The 17,732-nt window shown below is 38.5% G+C and overlaps 1 protein-coding gene across 1 annotated transcript; it reads left to right on the top strand.

Annotated features, from left to right (window-relative positions):
* The first annotated feature begins 113 nt into the window (after window positions 1–113).
* LOC139723917 (histone acetyltransferase KAT5-like) lies at window positions 114–17,063 on the top strand. Its single transcript, XM_071635122.1, has 11 exons — window positions 114–146; window positions 238–298; window positions 4,945–5,013; window positions 6,196–6,413; window positions 7,057–7,131; window positions 10,141–10,383; window positions 10,874–10,963; window positions 12,629–12,769; window positions 13,625–13,718; window positions 14,767–14,929; window positions 16,530–17,063. Exons 1-11 carry the CDS (start codon window positions 114–116, stop codon window positions 16,744–16,746), a joined length of 1,404 nt encoding a protein of 467 aa, XP_071491223.1. The 3' UTR covers window positions 16,747–17,063.
* Window positions 17,064–17,732: the final 669 nt, after the last annotated feature.

Raw genomic sequence — 17,732 nt, 5'->3', positions numbered from 1 at the left:
GGTAGTTTGTTTAGTAAATTTAGCGTTAATACCAGCTGAGTGCCCCACAGGTTGATCTCAGCTACCACGGTGGAGCATGAATGAACTCTACGTCTTACTAACAAACAAACAAAATGGCGGATCATATCGACGTTTCGTTAAAAACGGTGAGTTTTTGCTTTTCATTGAAATTCAAGAAAACTGACATGACTGAAATATATAAAATATGAAACTTTATGTTGATTTTTATCATTTCAGGAGGACTTGGTTGTTGAAGGATGTCGGATGCCCGTGCGGATGACGCAATCAGATGATTGGCGTAAGTAGGATACAAACACAGTGACGTGTCCCATAAACTGGATTTTGTGTTAGTAAATTCTTTTATCAGCCTATCATCACAGTGCACTGCACTGCTAAACTTTAACTGCGACCAATCATAACTGTCGACTGTGTACAAGGAGCGCCCCGCTCCGGGGTTAGGTGCACTGCCAACAAACAACACAGAGATAGTATTCTCTTGCTTTGCCAGGTCAGGTGTCATGGAATACTGCCATGAATTGTCATGGACTGTTGCAATTAAGCAAATAATGTCAGTATAGTTCGAATTCGAGGGGCCAAATTTGCATGGGTTGAAGACCGAAGTACAAAATGTAAATCTAAATGTTTCCTTCATCAGGACCTGAGCTGAAGGAAACATTTACTTCAACCCATGCAATTGGCCCCTCAAATTCGAACTCTATTGACACTATTTGCTTGTGACTTTTGGTTTTTCACAAGTGTCTAATAGTTTCACTTTGGCTATCAACCACAACTCTTCGTATTTCAAAAACTTTTTGCAATGAAAATGAAATAGTTCTATATGAACTCCATACCGTTGACAAGTGACAAATCAACTCTTGATTGCGGACCTTGAAGAAAGTATTCATTCAAGGAATATATCTATATCAATCAATGTCTAAGTTAACGTTAGAAAGCAATTGAGGAATGTAATTGTTCGACTTGAATTTGGAGCCACAAGAGGAGACATGAGATTCAGGGAAGAGCAACCAGGCAACCTCCTTGATAGTGATATTTAAGGACTTGATTCCTGAAACGTCTTTTTTTTTTTTTTTTTTAAACGCAAGCCACCCATAATTCAACCACAATGCCATCCGCAAAATTCAGCTGCCTGCTAGTGCTATTTCTACATAGATATCTAGATGGACGGTAATACATACGTACAGTAGGCCTGCTGTAGTTATGGGTAGGAGAGTTGATCGCATCACCGGAACGCTTTTTTTTTTCATGGGTCTGAATTCCGTACTTAAAGGACAAAATTTTGGCCAAAAATAGCACCAGTTATTCACAAAGTCCTGAAAATTATGAATTTGGCAAGCCAAAATTATGAAAATTATTCACTCCAATTTCTGGAAAATAAACTTCAGATATACCGCTCTCCAAAACGTTGTCTTTAAGCGCGGTGTAAAATCGCATCATAATTCTGAACATGAATTTTGTATTAAATGGAATAATTGATGTCTTTCGCACCTAGGCCTAATCCCTGCACCATCAAATCACAATTCATACCCACAAATCACCGTACTCTTACCGAGCGGACAACAAAGAAAAAAAAAACGGCAAATGAGGCTCAAATTTCGTATTTTACGGTAAAATGTTTAACATTTCAAACAGTTCACGCGGTAAAACTTTGTGAATAATCGACAACTTCTTCTAAATTTAATGTAAAATATTCAAAGTTCTTTGTGTTTTTATATTTTTATGTCGCGTTTTTTGCAATTTCAGTCCACACGATGCTCTGTGGGGCTAATCTATTATGTCTCACGCATATTGACTGTCATTAGTACTCAAAAACATGCGTGTCTTGAATTTCGATGTTGTCCAGTCAGGTACCATACCTGTAGTATACTGGGCCTAGTGGATTAACTCGCTCACTTGAGGGTGTTAGTGGCCGAGTATACCTGCTAGGCTGAGTTTGCCCATAAATGTACAGTATTTTTATGAGGTTTTTATTTTTGTGAATTTCATGAGTAAGGTGGTATTTGCGAAATCATAAAGACAGGCGAAAATATTGACTCTGATCACGCTATGAGTGTGACGTATACACTGTATGCGTATACATTTCTCTGTTTGGTACGGGGGTACAGGACTCCATGATCGTGAATATAACCACTTGCAAAATCGTCGGGAAGTTCAGATTCGCAAAAATTTAGACTCATTAGATATATGGTCTATACAGTATAGTGGTTACCAAATTGCACTAGAAATGGCAAATTCACTTAGTAATGCTTGTTAATGTGAGTTATGTTTGGCTGCTGTTATCTTTAATAAAAGTGTAGCTTATTTCCAATTACATAAAAGTGAACCAAATCAGTTATATCAGGAAGTGTTGATATCAAGAGCAACTTTCATTGCACTCGTCGCTCATGACAACTCACTCTTTTGCGAGCCTCCAGTAGTTCACATAAATTAGTGATTGCATCATATGCTCCAGGCATAATTTGAGTCTGAAGTTAGCCATCTAAAATTATGGGATATGATACGTTTTGTACTTACCGAGTAACTGAGGTAGATCTATGGTCTACAATGATTATGCCAAGTCGAAAGTCAGTTGAGAAATGTCTGTATGTATAATGTGTAGATGGAGCTGGAGGGGGGAATGTCTGCCACTTTCTATTTTTTACCTTGATTTACCTTGATGTTGGGCATAAAGTATCACTGGACTTATTTGCCCCTCTGCATCCTCTTGAGTCTTGCTGCAAATATTATTTGCACTACTATTTACATGCGTAGGGCAGGAGCATCATGGGAATTTAGTATCCGGGTCATAACAGTTGAATTTATGTTTCCATGACTTTTCAAGATATGATTTGAAGGTATTGATACTGCTGCTATTGATGACTTCAGGTGGTAGGCTGTTCCATAGATTAACCACTCGGTGTGAGAAATTCCTTTACCTTACATTTGAGTTTGCATCAGGGTTTTCTGAGCTTGAGTGTGTGACCTCTTGTCCTGGACTGTGTATATTGCTGGAAGAAATCTGAGATAGTATATGCAAATCTTCTAGGCCATTCAGGATCTTAAACGTCTGGATCATATCTGCTCTACGTCTCCTATATGACCATGTTGGGAGACCCAGTTTCCTCAGTCGTTCTGTGTAGCTCAGGTTTCTCAGAACAGGTAGCAGCTTTGTTGCTCTTCGCTGTGTATTCTCCAGTTTGACAATGTCCTTATTTTAAGGCATGGGAGCCAAACACTACTACATTACAGTACAGTGCACTCCCGTTATAACGAAATGCTTGGGACCGGCAGTTTTCTTTCGTTATAACAAATTTTCGTTATAACAGAACAAATACAATATATAACGAAAACAAGGACATGCATGCTTGCTGAATACTTGTCATACACTGGAAAGCTATATGAAATGTGATGGGATAACTGCAAGTATTTACAATAATAAACGCAAGTTCCCCTCAGAAACTGTGCGTGACACAAGGAGCAAACGCACATTGGTGTGAAGGGTTCACCCATGCAGAAACGCTATAAATGCTTGTTCTGCTATGTACTGTATTTTCGAAAGCAATTCGCATTTCGTTGTAACGGAGCACATTTCTTTTGTTTTTCTTTGTCTGTGGCGCTCGGAAAAGACTTCGTTATAACGGAAATTTCACTATAACCGTGTTCGTTATAAGCGAATTTTGTACCATAGACTGATAATTTTTGGACCAGAAGAATTACTTCGTTATAACGAAATTTCGTTATAACCGTGTTCGTTGTAACGGGAGTGCACTGTATTCCAGGGATGGTCAAATGATTGATTTGTATAATTGTACTAAGCCTCTTCCATCCATGTTAGAAAAGGATCTCCTGACTAATCCCAGCAGTCTATTTGCCTTGGCGCATACTCTGTTGACATGGTTAGAGAAATGCAGACTGTTGTCGAATATTACTCCAAGGTCATTCTCATGAGTTACTGTCAAAAGTTCTGATGTATCAGTAGGGTTTAAATAATAACGCAATACAGGGTTTCTCTTTCCAAAACACTTTACTTTACATTTCTTTTGGTTGAAAGATAACTGCCAGTCTCTGGCCCATGGTGTAAGTTTATACAAATCTTCCTGTACAAAAGTTGTAGATTGTTATTATCAGTCTCTTCATGTTGTGAGGCATACAGTGTGGTGTCATCAGCAAATAATTTAACCATGGAATTTGTAGATTAATGATAATCTCAGGTAAGTTGTTAATGTCTGTGTGTGTCTGTTTTCATGTGCACAGTCTAACTCCCAGTTAAGAAGTATGTCACATGACATTTGACTAACCTCAGTTTCAGATTGTGCTGGCAGCACACACCGCAACTGCAAATAATTAGAGGCTTTCGAAAAGTGAGTTGTATTGAGCAACAACATGGAAGTCAGCATCGATATTCTGGCCTTAACCAATTTGGTTCAAATGGAAGTCGCTGATTGGAAGTGTGCTGTGACGTATATCCTGCAATTTTAGTGGAATTTGGGAGTATGGAATTTGAGATATCGACACAAACATGAAAGTGTACATTAGCCCCCCAATTCTCACTATCAGAAAGGATAAGAATTTGTATGTACATCTTTTGTTGCTACAAGGAAAGCGTACTTCAAATTATACTGTATTCAATATGCCATATATTTCACAAGTCTAAATTTTCGTGAATCGGGTCTTCCCGACAATTTCGCGAATGGTTAAATTCGTGATCGTGGAGTCATTTACTGATCGGAAAAATGTTTACCCATACATCACATTCATATCGGCATTAGAGTCAATATTTTCGCGTGTTCTTAATTTTGCGAGTAGCAACTGACTCGCGAAATTCACGAAAATAAAAACCTCACAAAATATTCGGCGTATTCAGTAATGTCAGCCGACTCATACATTGGATTGAGTAAATTACAACTGTTTTGATGGTCATTGGATTCTCTGTTTTTCTCACTGCAGCTCTTGGTGAAGTCATAAGTCGAAAGGAGAGTGATGATGGATTCATGTTTTATATCCACTACATCGACTGTGAGTACCTGTAATTTCTATATTGTTGTAGCCAATTTTTTTTTTTTTTTTTTTTGTAAACGGAGAAGCTTTTTTAGGTTGTCTAGTGTTATCACAAATTTTTGCACATGTTGAAGGTAAACATACATGTAATTCCCATGATTATAACTGCAGAAAAATTGATTTTTGCTCTAAACTGGAGACCTACAGTGCATAAGAAATGTGTGAAATAACACTGATAAACATGATCCCAGTTGGGTAACGACTACAATGCAAAATATTACCCCAAAAGGTAACCATAAGAATTGAAATCTTAGAGCATACCCAATCATGGTTGCTACGTGATGTTCAAGTACATCGATTATAGACATGTACATCGGGCCATAGCAGTATCCATCACATGAGAGTAAATTGCTTAATTTGTTAACTGCATGCAATTCAATATTAGTGCTGCCGTATGATTTGATACGCACATACTAGTAACGTTCTGCCTACCCACCACTGTACAGGGAGGGTGCTTCAGGAATACAAGTTGGATGCATTCATGTACAAATAAAAATTATTTTATACAGTTGATCTCAAAATACTCCAAAACAGGTCATTATCCTACCAAATTGTGTCACCAGAAAAATTTTCTGGTAAACACTTTCGACACATTGCGAGGAAATTCCAAATGGTGGAGGAGGAATTTTGAGCCCTTTTAAGAACTATTTTCTGCTTTTAAGGTTGATGTTAAAGGCAAGATGTATTTCGAAAGAGAGAGAGAGAGAGAGATAGAGAGAAAAATCTTGAGTGCATACAAAAAGTGCCAGTCTTAAAATCCGTGGAAGGTGTGCTACATTACACATGGTTCCCCCCCCCCAAAAAAAAAAAAACCAAAAAAAAAAAAAACCACACACACACACAAGACACAACAACAACTGTGCAGTAGTGCTTTAATCTAACCATTAATGCAAAGAATTGACAAATGCTGATCAAATATGTGATGAAACATTGAGTAGAAACAGTGTTACTGTGCCATTTAATGTTGGAGTACGCATGAATTTTGGTTTATAATGTCAGTTTGTTTTGCTATTGTCAGGAAGGCACTTTGATTATTAGCACCTTACAGTACATCCTTTACAGTGTGTGTATGAGATTATACATACCATAGATGCCTTGACTGAATCGGAGTTGGTTTTTTTTTTTGATCCATGAAAATAGACAACAAGCGTCTGGATGAGTGGGTCAGTCTGGATAGACTTAACCTGGAGAAACTCCAGATGCCCCACAAGGAGGCCAAGACGCCACAGAAGGAGGTGCCCACCCCAAACTGCAGCTCCCGCGCCTCAACCCCGGAGCGGGAGATACCAGCTCTGGCCACACCTACACCACCCATATCCGGATCCCTGACTCCGGTCCCGACTCCTGCCATGCTGCAGGTGGGTCAGCTCTGTAGCTTGTGTTTACTTGACCTATCAGCATAGCTTGTAGGGCCTGTATCAATAGATGTATGCTATATATTTAACTTGTATCCAGCAGCTTACGCATCACAGTTTTCAATGTAGGGTGCGTTTCTAGTAGTACTGGCACAACCAGTTACACTCTGTGTGATTTTACAATATTGTATGTGGCAGTGAGACGAGGAAAGAAGAAGCACAAATGTATTTGAATCAATGACATGGCTCATAAAATCAAGTCTCATTATTACTTTTTGAGGAGTTTCATTTAGAGTTCAATTTTAGGTTGTAGGTAGACACTCACTGAACCAGACATTATTAGGTTATTGTAAAACCAGAAATTTTCTGTGTGCATTTTAATTACATGAATTTTCGCGACAGCCAGGATTCATGAAATTAAAATGCACACGAAAGTTCTTCTGTACATCATATGCATTGAATGCCAGTGGCGATTTGTGAAAATTTCATGCCGCAAGAAGGTAGTTGGCTCCATTTCTCGAAAAAATTCTGGCTTTACACTATATATTTCTCGCAATGTATAAAAGCATACCACATGGAAACCAGGGGTCATGGTATGCATTCTAATCTGGATGTTGTGTAATTTTCTCCTCTGTATCTGTTACAGGTCAATGGCAACGTCCCTAAAAACAAAGGCAATCCTGTGGGAAGAAAGCGGAAATTACCCTTCCTGGAATCAGAGGTTTGTATTTTGCCATGAGATCAATCATGAAGAAGATGCATGCCTTCATTTTAAATGAGCTGTGAGGAATTTTATAGCAAATACATGGTATTATAACCTCAGATATTGTCATATGATATTAGTCCGGATGGTGTCTCTCGCAGTACAAGAAAACGTGAGGAAAGTGTAGAAAGATATCCTAATTTCTGCCAAACCCTGAGCAGTCAGTTTAAAGCTTGTCATGTGCTTTTGTGGCACTGGTCACCAATTGATAAAAAGGAATGACCATCATTTCATGAGTGAAGCTCTTGCAAGATGTCCAGGGAGTAATATAGAAGATTACCATGTGACATTGTAATGGTCATCATGTCCTGGAGATCACAAGTTTTGTTCATACATTACACTAGTCGTATGCTTTTTTGTTTCTTTTTCTTTTTCTATTTTTTTGTTTTTGTTTTAATTTGATTCACTCGATATTTGAGACTGGAATAGCGGTAGATTATCTTTCAAGTTACCATTCAGTCAGCCTTGATTTCAAAGAAAGGGTGCAAGTAGTCAATTCCTTGAGTGTGTCTCACGCATTCATATGATGCATCATCTCATTGTTTTTTACCCACGCCGATGAAAATCGGCAGGGGGTTATGTAAAGGGTTCCGTATGTTTGTTTGTTTGTTTGTTTGTTTGTTTGTTTGTTTGTTTGTTTTTTTGTTTGTTTGTTTGTTTGTTTGTTTGTTTGTTTGTTTGTTTGTGTACAAGATAACAAGAGAACGGGTAAACGGATTTGCACGAAATGTTCAGGGAATGTTTGGATAATGACAGGAAAGAATCGATTAGATTTTGGTGATAATCGGTTGACCCTTGCAAATTCTGTGTGACCTTGAAGTTTTGACCCCATGGTATAGTGACCATTCCGAAAATTTCCCGTTTCTCACTTTGCGATTTTCCGCTACCATACGAAGACATAAACTCCCCAACGATCCGACTTCGCTGCTCAAATGTTCGTAAGAATTCCGAAATTTACGTTTAGGCCTATTTGAGGGACTATGTCCTTCTAGATTTATGAAAGTTCGTTCTCCGTCATCACAAACTGGCCCGTATTTTGATGATTTTTACCCACGCCGATGAAAATCGGCAGGGGGTTATGTAAAGGGTTCCGTATGTTTGTTTGTTTGTTTGTTTGTTTGTTTGTTTGTTTTTTTGTTTGTTTGTTTGTTTGTTTGTTTGTTTGTATGTTTGTTTGTTTGTTTGTTTGTTTGTTTGTTTGTGTACAAGATAACAAGAGAACGGGTAAACGGATTTGCACGAAATGTTCAGGGAATGTTTGGATAATGACAGGAAAGAATCGATTAGATTTTGGTGATAATCGGTTGACCCTTGCAAATTCTGTGTGACCTTGAAGTTTTGACCCCATGGTATAGTGACCATTCCGAAAATTTCCCGTTTCTCACTTTGCGATTTTCCGCTACCATACGAAGACATAAACTCCCCAACGATCCGACTTCGCTGCTCAAATGTTCGTAAGAATTCCGAAATTTACGTTTAGGCCTATTTGAGGGACTATGTCCTTCTAGATTTATGAAAGTTCGTTCTCCGTCATCACAAACTGGCCCGTATTTTGATGATTTTTCAAATTAACATTGATTGTTTTTTTCGTTGGAGGAGCATTTTGCTCGGTCGCAGTCACACTGCACGATATGCGTGCTCAATGTCAATGCGTGTGCAAGGCCGCTGAAAATGCATCGCGCTCTACACTGTTGGTGCAAAATTGCACCGGGGACGTTGCGGCGCTCGTTGGTGGCCGAATACTGGTGCAGTAGACATTTGCATTCAACCCTTGCATTGAATAATTCCCGTAGACACTAATCATAGGGGTAATTGCCTAGGGGGTACGTAAATTTTGTTTTTCTTTTTTGCTTTTGTGGATACCATCAAAGATCGTACACTCATACGACCTTTGATATTTGATGATTTTTCAAATTAACATTGATTGTTTTTTTCGTTGGAGGAGCATTTTGCTCGGTCGCAGTCACACTGCACGATATGCGTGCTCAATGTCAATGCGTGTGCAAGGCCGCTGAAAATGCATCGCGCTCTACACTGTTGGTGCAAAATTGCACCGGGGACGTTGCGGCGCTCGTTGGTGGCCGAATACTGGTGCAGTAGACATTTGCATTCAACCCTTGCATTGAATAATTCCCGTAGACACTAATCATAGGGGTAATTGCCTAGGAGGTACGTAAATTTTGTTTTTCTTTTTTGCTTTTGTGGATACCATCAAAGATCGTACACTCATACGACCTTTGATATCATCACACTCTCGGCTTGCTATAATCAAAATATCCCGCAAGAAAACGGCGTATTTCTCGATTTTTAGCGCTTTTTCCGCGACCCGTCGTGTAGACAATACTCTTAAAACTGGACTTAATTCGCGCGCGCTTGGAAAAGTTCCGATTCTGCACTTTTGACGGTGGAATTTGGGATTTTCGATGGATTTTTGGAGGAGACTTAAGGACTTTCCTGTACGTGAATGAGTGTTAATACCGTATGTGTAATTATGTGATTTGCGTGTGATGTGACTGTAGAACCAAAGATCGTACACTTCAGTGTACGATCTTTGGTAGAACTCACTGGCTGGTGATAAAGCACACTGGCAATTAAGTGGCCGAATTCTGGTAGATGACCGAATGCACATTATGTTTACCCCGACTTTGTACTTAGGCGTGGGTCTGCCGCCTTTGACGGCCCCTCTCTAGTTTTTCTTTGTGTTTGTTAACACTACTATGTAGAATTGTACTTGTGCACTCTACTAATTCAAGGGGTTATTGCTGTGCAATATACTAGTACAATACACATACCAGTTCCTTTAGTGCCTGTAAAAAGAAAAAAAAAAAGGAATAAGAGGAAAACATAAATTGAATAAAAGTTGTTTTAGTATTCCTGATGTGTGTATACTGAGCTGCTTTATTTGCCAATGCAATTTGTTATGTTTCTGGTCAACACGAACTTCATTTTTTTGCGTCCATTTGAAAGGATTCTCTAGACAGTCTCAGCGTAAACGCACCAAGGCAAACAGGGAGTATGGTAGCAGACAAGAATCATGATGACATCATCACCAGGATAAAGAACATTGAGATGATTGTCCTAGGGCGCCACTGCATACGACCATGGTACTTCTCCCCATATCCCATTGAGCTGACGGGGAAACCCAAGATATACCTGTGCGAGTTCTGCTTGAAGTATGTCCGGAGCATCAAGTGCCTAGAGAGGCATAAGGTCAGATTTGTATGTGTGTGTGTGTGTGTGTGTGTGTGTGTGTGTGTGTGTGTGTGTGTGTTCTTCCTTTTCTTTTTGTCAAATTAGCAAATATTGAGTCTTTTGTTATGATGTCATAGAAATATGGCAGTAGTAAATACAAATTGAATCAAACATTTCTGATAGGATGTGCATATGTGTAGGTTATCAATATCTTCTGTGCATTACAGATGGCTAAAGGCAGAAAGAAAGTTAAGCAGAATGATCGCAATTGGATTAGTTCCATGTAATTGCATAGCAAAGCATATTTCGTGCACACTGTATGATAGAGTATTTTCCTGCAACAAGGTGATTTTGATCAGTGACAAAAGTCAATAATCTGTTGCATTTAAGCTGTATCCCATTATCTCACTTATTCTGTGAACTTTCAATTGCTGCCATTGTCTCATGCTTACCAAGTTTTGGGGCACATTTGGATAAAGACACTCCTTTTTGTTGTTACATTTTGCAGGCAAAGTGTAAGCTGAGGCATCCACCTGGCAATGAGATCTACAGGAAAAACCACATCTCCTTTTTTGAGATCGATGGAAGGAAAAACAAGGTGCTCATTCATTTCACCCATGCATTCATTCACTGGTTCATCAATTCATTGATCCAATCATCCATTCGTCCATTCACTCACTCATTTATTCCATTCATTTCTGGTTTCACTCAAATGTTTGCTCATCAAGTCATTTACCAATCTTGACAGGGTAATAAAGTCATTTGCATTGAAATTCCCACTCAGGATTTCATTGGGCTTAATCATAATTCAGTTTACTAGATTTCATAAGAGTTAGCATGTCTTCACAAATCTGATTACATTTCATAACAAGTTTTAAGATACAGCACTTCCCGTGTACACTGATTCACAGATATTTAATCAAATATTTGTAACTGAATAGTAATACTCTCAGAATTATGGAATAATATATTTGAATTGATAAATGACAGAAACATAGCTTGAACATTGGTTTCTCAAATTATACATTTTCAAACTATTACTAGTATTTCTGTTGAATAGATATTTCAACAAATAAAAATGGCAATAATAAGTGATACATTCAACATGTGGGATTTCATTTGTCAGCCATTAATAGACAAAACTGCATTAACTTGCTGAACACTATGCATTTTGAACAGTGGATGTTAGTGTTCAGGATACAATTATTCAAATGACAAATTTCATTAGCAAAAACAATGTCAGTTACTGATAATATTTTTGTGTTCATTAAGTGTTGCCAACTGTCCAAGACTTGAGCGTTCAATGAATTCTTCTCTAAACCATCTTTAATAAAAAAGGGAATGTTAACCCCAAACTGATCATAATGGATGGTTGTTTTTTGTTCATGTGATAAGAATATATCATACTGGCTTCCTATTTATATAGTATTTTGTGAGGGTGGTCATCTCCTTAACCCTATATTAACTGGGGGGGGGGGGGGGGTCAAATTGACCCCCCCCCCCCTCGACATTTCACGCCACGATTTCGTGACGCGCAAAGATTTTGCCGCATCGCTTCATGACTTTTTTCATTGAAGTCTTCGGCATATTTTGAGACCAAATTTGGGATGTCCGGGTACTCTGTTCTCAAGTTATGTAACGTTTAGCATATACATGTCAACCCAAAAACAGCTTAAATTCATGATATCATGTTCAAATCCAATGCAAATTGTGTTTTTTGTTAAATTGATATGAATTAGATTATTTCAACTTTTAATCATAGAAATTAATCAATTCTAATGTGAATAATCTTGAAAAAGTCCCTGAAACAAATTTTGGCCAAAAAACAGTGGGAAACAAAAGGTCAAAAAAACAATAAAATGCATAAGAAATTAACAAAACAATAAAAAACAAAAGAAATTGATTTTGATTGTGCTGTTTTTTACCAGAAAATTGTTTGATGTGTCTTGAGGAATTCTGACACAAAACTTTAACAATCCTTCAGCCTTTTTAATGGAGTTACAGGTGGACCTATGATTTCATGCATAAATTTGCATAATGAATTTACTAAAAATAGAAAGTCAATATTTTTCTATTGTATGACCATGTAATCTTGTAGATGACATCCAGCTCTATGTTCAGGCAAAATTTTGCGGCGATCGCGCGATCGGCGGCCAAGATCTGAAGGGGGGGTCAAATTGACCCTCCCAGTAAAAACTTGGTCTCAAATAGCCCAGTTAAAATAGGGTTAAGTCAACTTTTCTTGTCTTCTTCACCTGACCAGTCCTACTCCCAGAATCTATGTCTGCTGGCCAAGCTCTTTCTGGACCACAAAACGCTGTATTACGACACAGACCCCTTCCTCTTCTACGTCATGACAGAGTTTGACAGCAGGGGCTATCACATTGTTGGCTACTTCTCAAAGGTATGTCTTCTTCCTCTCTTCATTGGACTTGGAATCGTTGGAATATTTTAGAGTTAGTCGTAGCTGTGCCTTAAGATTTCGTCTGTGGTTGAACCGAACTGAACCGCTGGCTTTTGATCTACTCTGAACCTGTACAAATACTGTATGTTTGTGTCTTTTTGTCCAAATATGAAAGGGAACATGTGCTCTTTGTAGTTGATCCTGTGTGCTGAAAATACTGCACCAGTTGGATGATTGCCTTTGCAAAGTGCCGGTATGTTACTTTGCTTGCAAAATATTTTCTAATGGCATTAAAACTGTTTATAATTATGTGGACAAATGAAAATGCCAAAAAATGGAATGACTGTGCTTACTAAAGCAGAAAACATGCAATATGATGCGACTTGGCTGTAAAATGAGAAATTTGATATGGTATTCAAAGTTTCAACTTGTGATATTGTAACCATCTCAAGTCTGAATATCAATGTCCACTAATGGTTTTGAATGTGAAATTTTTCACTGTTATTTTTTTATTCATGAGGAATTTCTTAGCAGTAGTGTGAATGGTTTAAGTGTATTTGAATGTCTAATCTTCCGCACACTTAAATGCCTCTTAACTTCAAAGTCAATTTTTCCTCAAAGAATGTCTGTCTCCTGATCGGCTTTAATGTATTACTTTTAAAATGAATTTGAAAATTGTTGTGGATTAAGATAGGTGATGGTTCCACATTACACTTTGCTATACTGGTCGAAAAAATAATGTATTGTGCTGCTCCTAAGTCTTGTATGGGACACAAATTAGTGTGTGCTGCATTGATGAAAATGGAATGAAAACAAATTTTGTTTCATTTGATGCATTGATCGTTGTTTCTCCAGGAGAAGGAATCAACAGAAGACTACAATGTTGCCTGCATCCTCACACTCCCTCCATTCCAGAGGAAAGGTTTTGGCAAACTTCTCATAGAATTCAGTGAGTACACCAGAGACCAGTGCGCTTTGGAAGCACACTTTCATAGTGCACCTGTTTGCCACTGAATTTGACAGCTACATCAGCCATATTTGGATGTAAATGAGCACTTAAATTTAATTTCTCATTTCATTTTGATAGGAGTGCATAACTTTGAGAGCATGACAAGATTCTTCTGAACATCTTGTTGTGACTATTCTTAGTTCTTCCACCTTTGAGCTGTCATTGGAGAATTGTGAACATATACAGTTCATGGGTACGATTTTCTCTATTGATGCATTGTGCTCTTTGTTATGAAAATGTTATCGCTAACTTCTCTTTGCTTTCGTGCTCTTTTACTTTTACAATGTTTCGAATGTCACAAGAACCAGATATGTTTCCATTGGTCAAAATAAAAGACATGGCTGGCATTCTTACATATGTACCCTTGGGATCAAGGACCAGCACTATACGTTTTATTGTTCATAAGGCAGTAAAACTTTGTATTAAGTATAAATAAAGCTAATTGGACCTACTTGAAGGAAGATTAACACAGAATCAATATTACAGAATTAAAATGGTAATGAATCATTGATGTATGCTCCCAAATTTAAAGATAATTCTGCTTTGACTTTCATGGCAGAGCAAAACAAGCTGATGTTTGATTACTCTTGGTAGCTCCTTTAGTGCTAGCACTGCTCCTCTGGAGTGTCATGGCATGATTATTACTGCAGCACTTTTAAGTACCTATTGTTCTTCTTTAATATTCACCCTAGTCAAAAAGCACTGCATCAGTTCAAAAACCTTGTCCAAAGATGTTTACATTGGAGACAATTCAAACTCCGGATTTCTCGTCCAGAGCTTTATTCAGAATACCACTGTGCTCCCATCATGATTGTAGCACTTCCACATGTCCATTTTTACACCTGGGTCAAGAGAAACTATAAGGGTTAAAAATGTTTGTATCTGTGGAGGCTGTGAACCGAGGATATCTCAGAGCAAGTCCATGGCTACTTCCACTACACCAAAGTGTTGTCACACTGTATATGTCATTTCTTCCCGTTTCTCTCAGGCTATGTACTTTCCCAGTTTGAGGGCAAAACGGGTTCCCCTGAGAAGCCCTTGTCTGACCTGGGCCTTCTCTCGTACAGGAGCTACTGGTCTCAGGCTATCCTAGAGTGCATTCTCAAGCTACCAAAGCCTCCTGATGGTGAAAGGGCACAAATCACCATCAAGTATGTTCAAGCGCCGTCAGTTCATTTCCAGTTTCTCTGTTGGGTCATAAAATACATTGATACCTTGTTGCATTTATTCAGAAAGTGTGCATTTGATGAGGTTTTTGTTTTTGTTTTAGTTTAAGTGTTCTTTTTTTACTTTTTAGATCATAATTGGACATGTATACTGCCATCACAGCAAAAAAGAAGAAAAAAAAATGTTTGGGATGTCACTTACCACTTCCAAATGTGGTAATGTACAAATTTGAGCCTATGAAATAGGGTATTCTTTCATATAGCATGAGGTTATGTATTTGCTGATTTGATATCAGTAGTTACCAGATGGTTTGTAATAATCAGTTTATATTGTGAAGATACAGTTGAACCTCTCTTATCCAGCCTCCCTTTATCCGGATCTCTCTATTATACGGACGCAATCTCACCGTGATTTTTTTAAAAATAATTACAGGAGGAAAGGGGGATTCCCAACTCCTTTAGAACTCCTACACAAACACACATGAATTACATAATACTTCCAACATGATTAACATACATTACATCAAATTTCCTTCCGAATTGCCTATCTTCAGACATTTCAACATCCCCAAACATCCCCAAATCATCCCAAGAACATGGACATATTGTGCGCTCGAGTCCTCTCATATCGCATTGCCACATATAGGTCCATACACAGCTGTCGATATGACTAGATAGACATGCATTGTTTCGAGACATTGGCTGAGCAACGAATGATATTGAACACTCAAAAATTGTTCACACACAGTACACACACAAAGAGAGAGAGGGAGACCACCTAACAATGGCGACCTACAGTCGACTTTGCCGAGCCGTGATGATCGAATTTTGAAGCGTAGTTTCATCGACTCGTACTGTTTATTTTCAAGATCTTATACTTGATACATTTCTTAATAATTATTTAGGTAAATCATCCCAAGAATTTATAAAAGAAAATGATTTCATTCTTGCAAACACGAACCTCTATTTTGGGGTCTGTTACTGAGTGTAACAATGAAAAGGTTGCTGCATACATATTACTACATGTGGTACTACAATGGGCTACATCAGTACATGTGTATGTATATGTACATGTATAAAAAGCATTGAGTTTCCCGTATCCGGCCAAATCCCTTATCCGGATGAGCCCCGGTCCCGACTTGTCCGGATACGAGAGGTTCAACTGTATGTCAAATGATGCAAGTGGAATTTTGAAAGTGGTGTATTTTGAAGAATGATGAAGAAACGTGGCTATTTTGTTGTGGGAGAGTCCATCAAATGCTGTGAGGAATATTCAAAGTAAACCAGAGGGAACGGAAAAGGTTAGACTTATGTCAGGAGTCAATGCAGTGCAATAGGATAAAGACCATAATTTTCTCAGGGTCAGTGGACAGGACTGGTGTAGTGGAGTGAGTGTGAACACATTAAGCAAGATGGAGAAAGAGTGGGCTCAGGAGTGGGAATTGGTGAATCAAACAGTTTGATCATTTGACAGTGAAAAGACATGGTTTCGTGTTTGGTGATGGTGTGATGATTACAGGTATGGCAAATCCCTAAAACCCATTGTCACGTCTCTCTTCCCTCATCCGTCTCCCCCCTTTTCCAGCGACATCTGCGAGTCAACAAGCATCCGCAAGGAGGATGTGATCTACACGCTGTGCAACCTGAACCTCATCAACTACTACAAGGGCCAGTACGTCATCACGCTGGCCAAGGACGTGGTGGACGCCCACCAGAAGGCCATGAGCAAGCGCAAGATCCGCATCGACCCCAAGTGTCTGCACTGGACGCCCAAGGACTGGTCCAAGAGGGGCAAGTGGTGACCCTCCCTTACCTGGACTACCAGCTAGATGTTTGTTCTGAACTCGTGTCAAAGTTATGAACGTAGTGCCAAGATGACATTTCACAGGGAGGCAAAGGAGAGAATTCCACAGTGTGCGGTAGCGCTATATATGCACGGGACACAATTTGCAGTGGAGTATCCGCAGCCATGCATGTATGTGACGACTTCCTTTTGTTGATGTCACTGTGGCATTGATCAGGGTCTACAAGTAATTTCGGAATGTGTGACTGCATCACTGAGATGGAGCTACAAGAAGCATATCATATTCCTTGATGAAAAGTTGTGTGTCAGTAAGTGTGTGCGTGTGTGTAGTATGTGTGTGTGTGTGCAGTAATGGCATATTGCATAGTTGCTGTGGTGAATGCATTTTGTGAGAGCATTCACATGATTTTGTTTCTAATCATAGGAAATGAAGACCCTGCTACATCAGGTGTTTCTAGGTTTATTCTGATGTTTAAAGAAATTGATTTCTGGGGCAAAATGCCAGAAAAAATTTTTTGTAGCCTCTTCTTACTTTACTGTGAATGAAAACCTTCAAATATCTTTTTCTTTAAACTAGCAGTTCCCCTTGACCAAAGTCATTCCAAAAAGACAAGGAAAGACATAGAAACAAGAAAAAGAAATCAAGATCTTAATGTACTTGAGCAGTACACTTAAAATAGTGTTGATTACAACGTTTGATGACTAGAGATATGACAACAATTATGTTGTAGAAATCAATTCATTGTTACTTCTTGAATAATTGGCCATAGTTTTAAAAGTGTGATGCATATAAGTCTGAAAAATTCAGAACGAAAAAAAAAGCATGCTTGTTTTTAATGTGTCGTGGGTAGGTGCAGTTTAATTGTACTTTACTGGCAAAGTTGCCTAAAATTTGTTTTCTACAGACATTCTACACATCATGAAATGCCACTTCGAGGAGTGCATCCTCTCTTATTAATAGTTGCAAAGTAATCTGGCAGACAT

Source organism: Diadema antillarum, unplaced genomic scaffold (genome assembly GCF_040938485.1).
Source record: "Diadema antillarum isolate AM-2024a unplaced genomic scaffold, OU_Dant_1.0 scf00000202, whole genome shotgun sequence".
Taxonomy (NCBI): Eukaryota; Metazoa; Echinodermata; class Echinoidea; order Diadematoida; family Diadematidae; genus Diadema; species Diadema antillarum.
This window is presented reverse-complemented; position numbering and strand designations above follow the sequence as displayed.

What these genes read in the sequence shown, in the direction of transcription:
- LOC139723917 (XM_071635122.1), top strand. Translation starts at nt 114, where the DNA reads ATGGCGGATCATATCGACGTTTCGTTAAAAACG. An exon ending in CGACTCCTGCCATGCTGCAG is followed by an intron (nt 6,414 to 7,056) that starts GTGGGTCAGCTC and finishes TATCTGTTACAG; the next exon opens with GTCAATGGCAACGTCCCTAA. An exon ending in AGGGCACAAATCACCATCAA is followed by an intron (nt 14,930 to 16,529) that starts GTATGTTCAAGC and finishes CCCCTTTTCCAG; the next exon opens with CGACATCTGCGAGTCAACAA.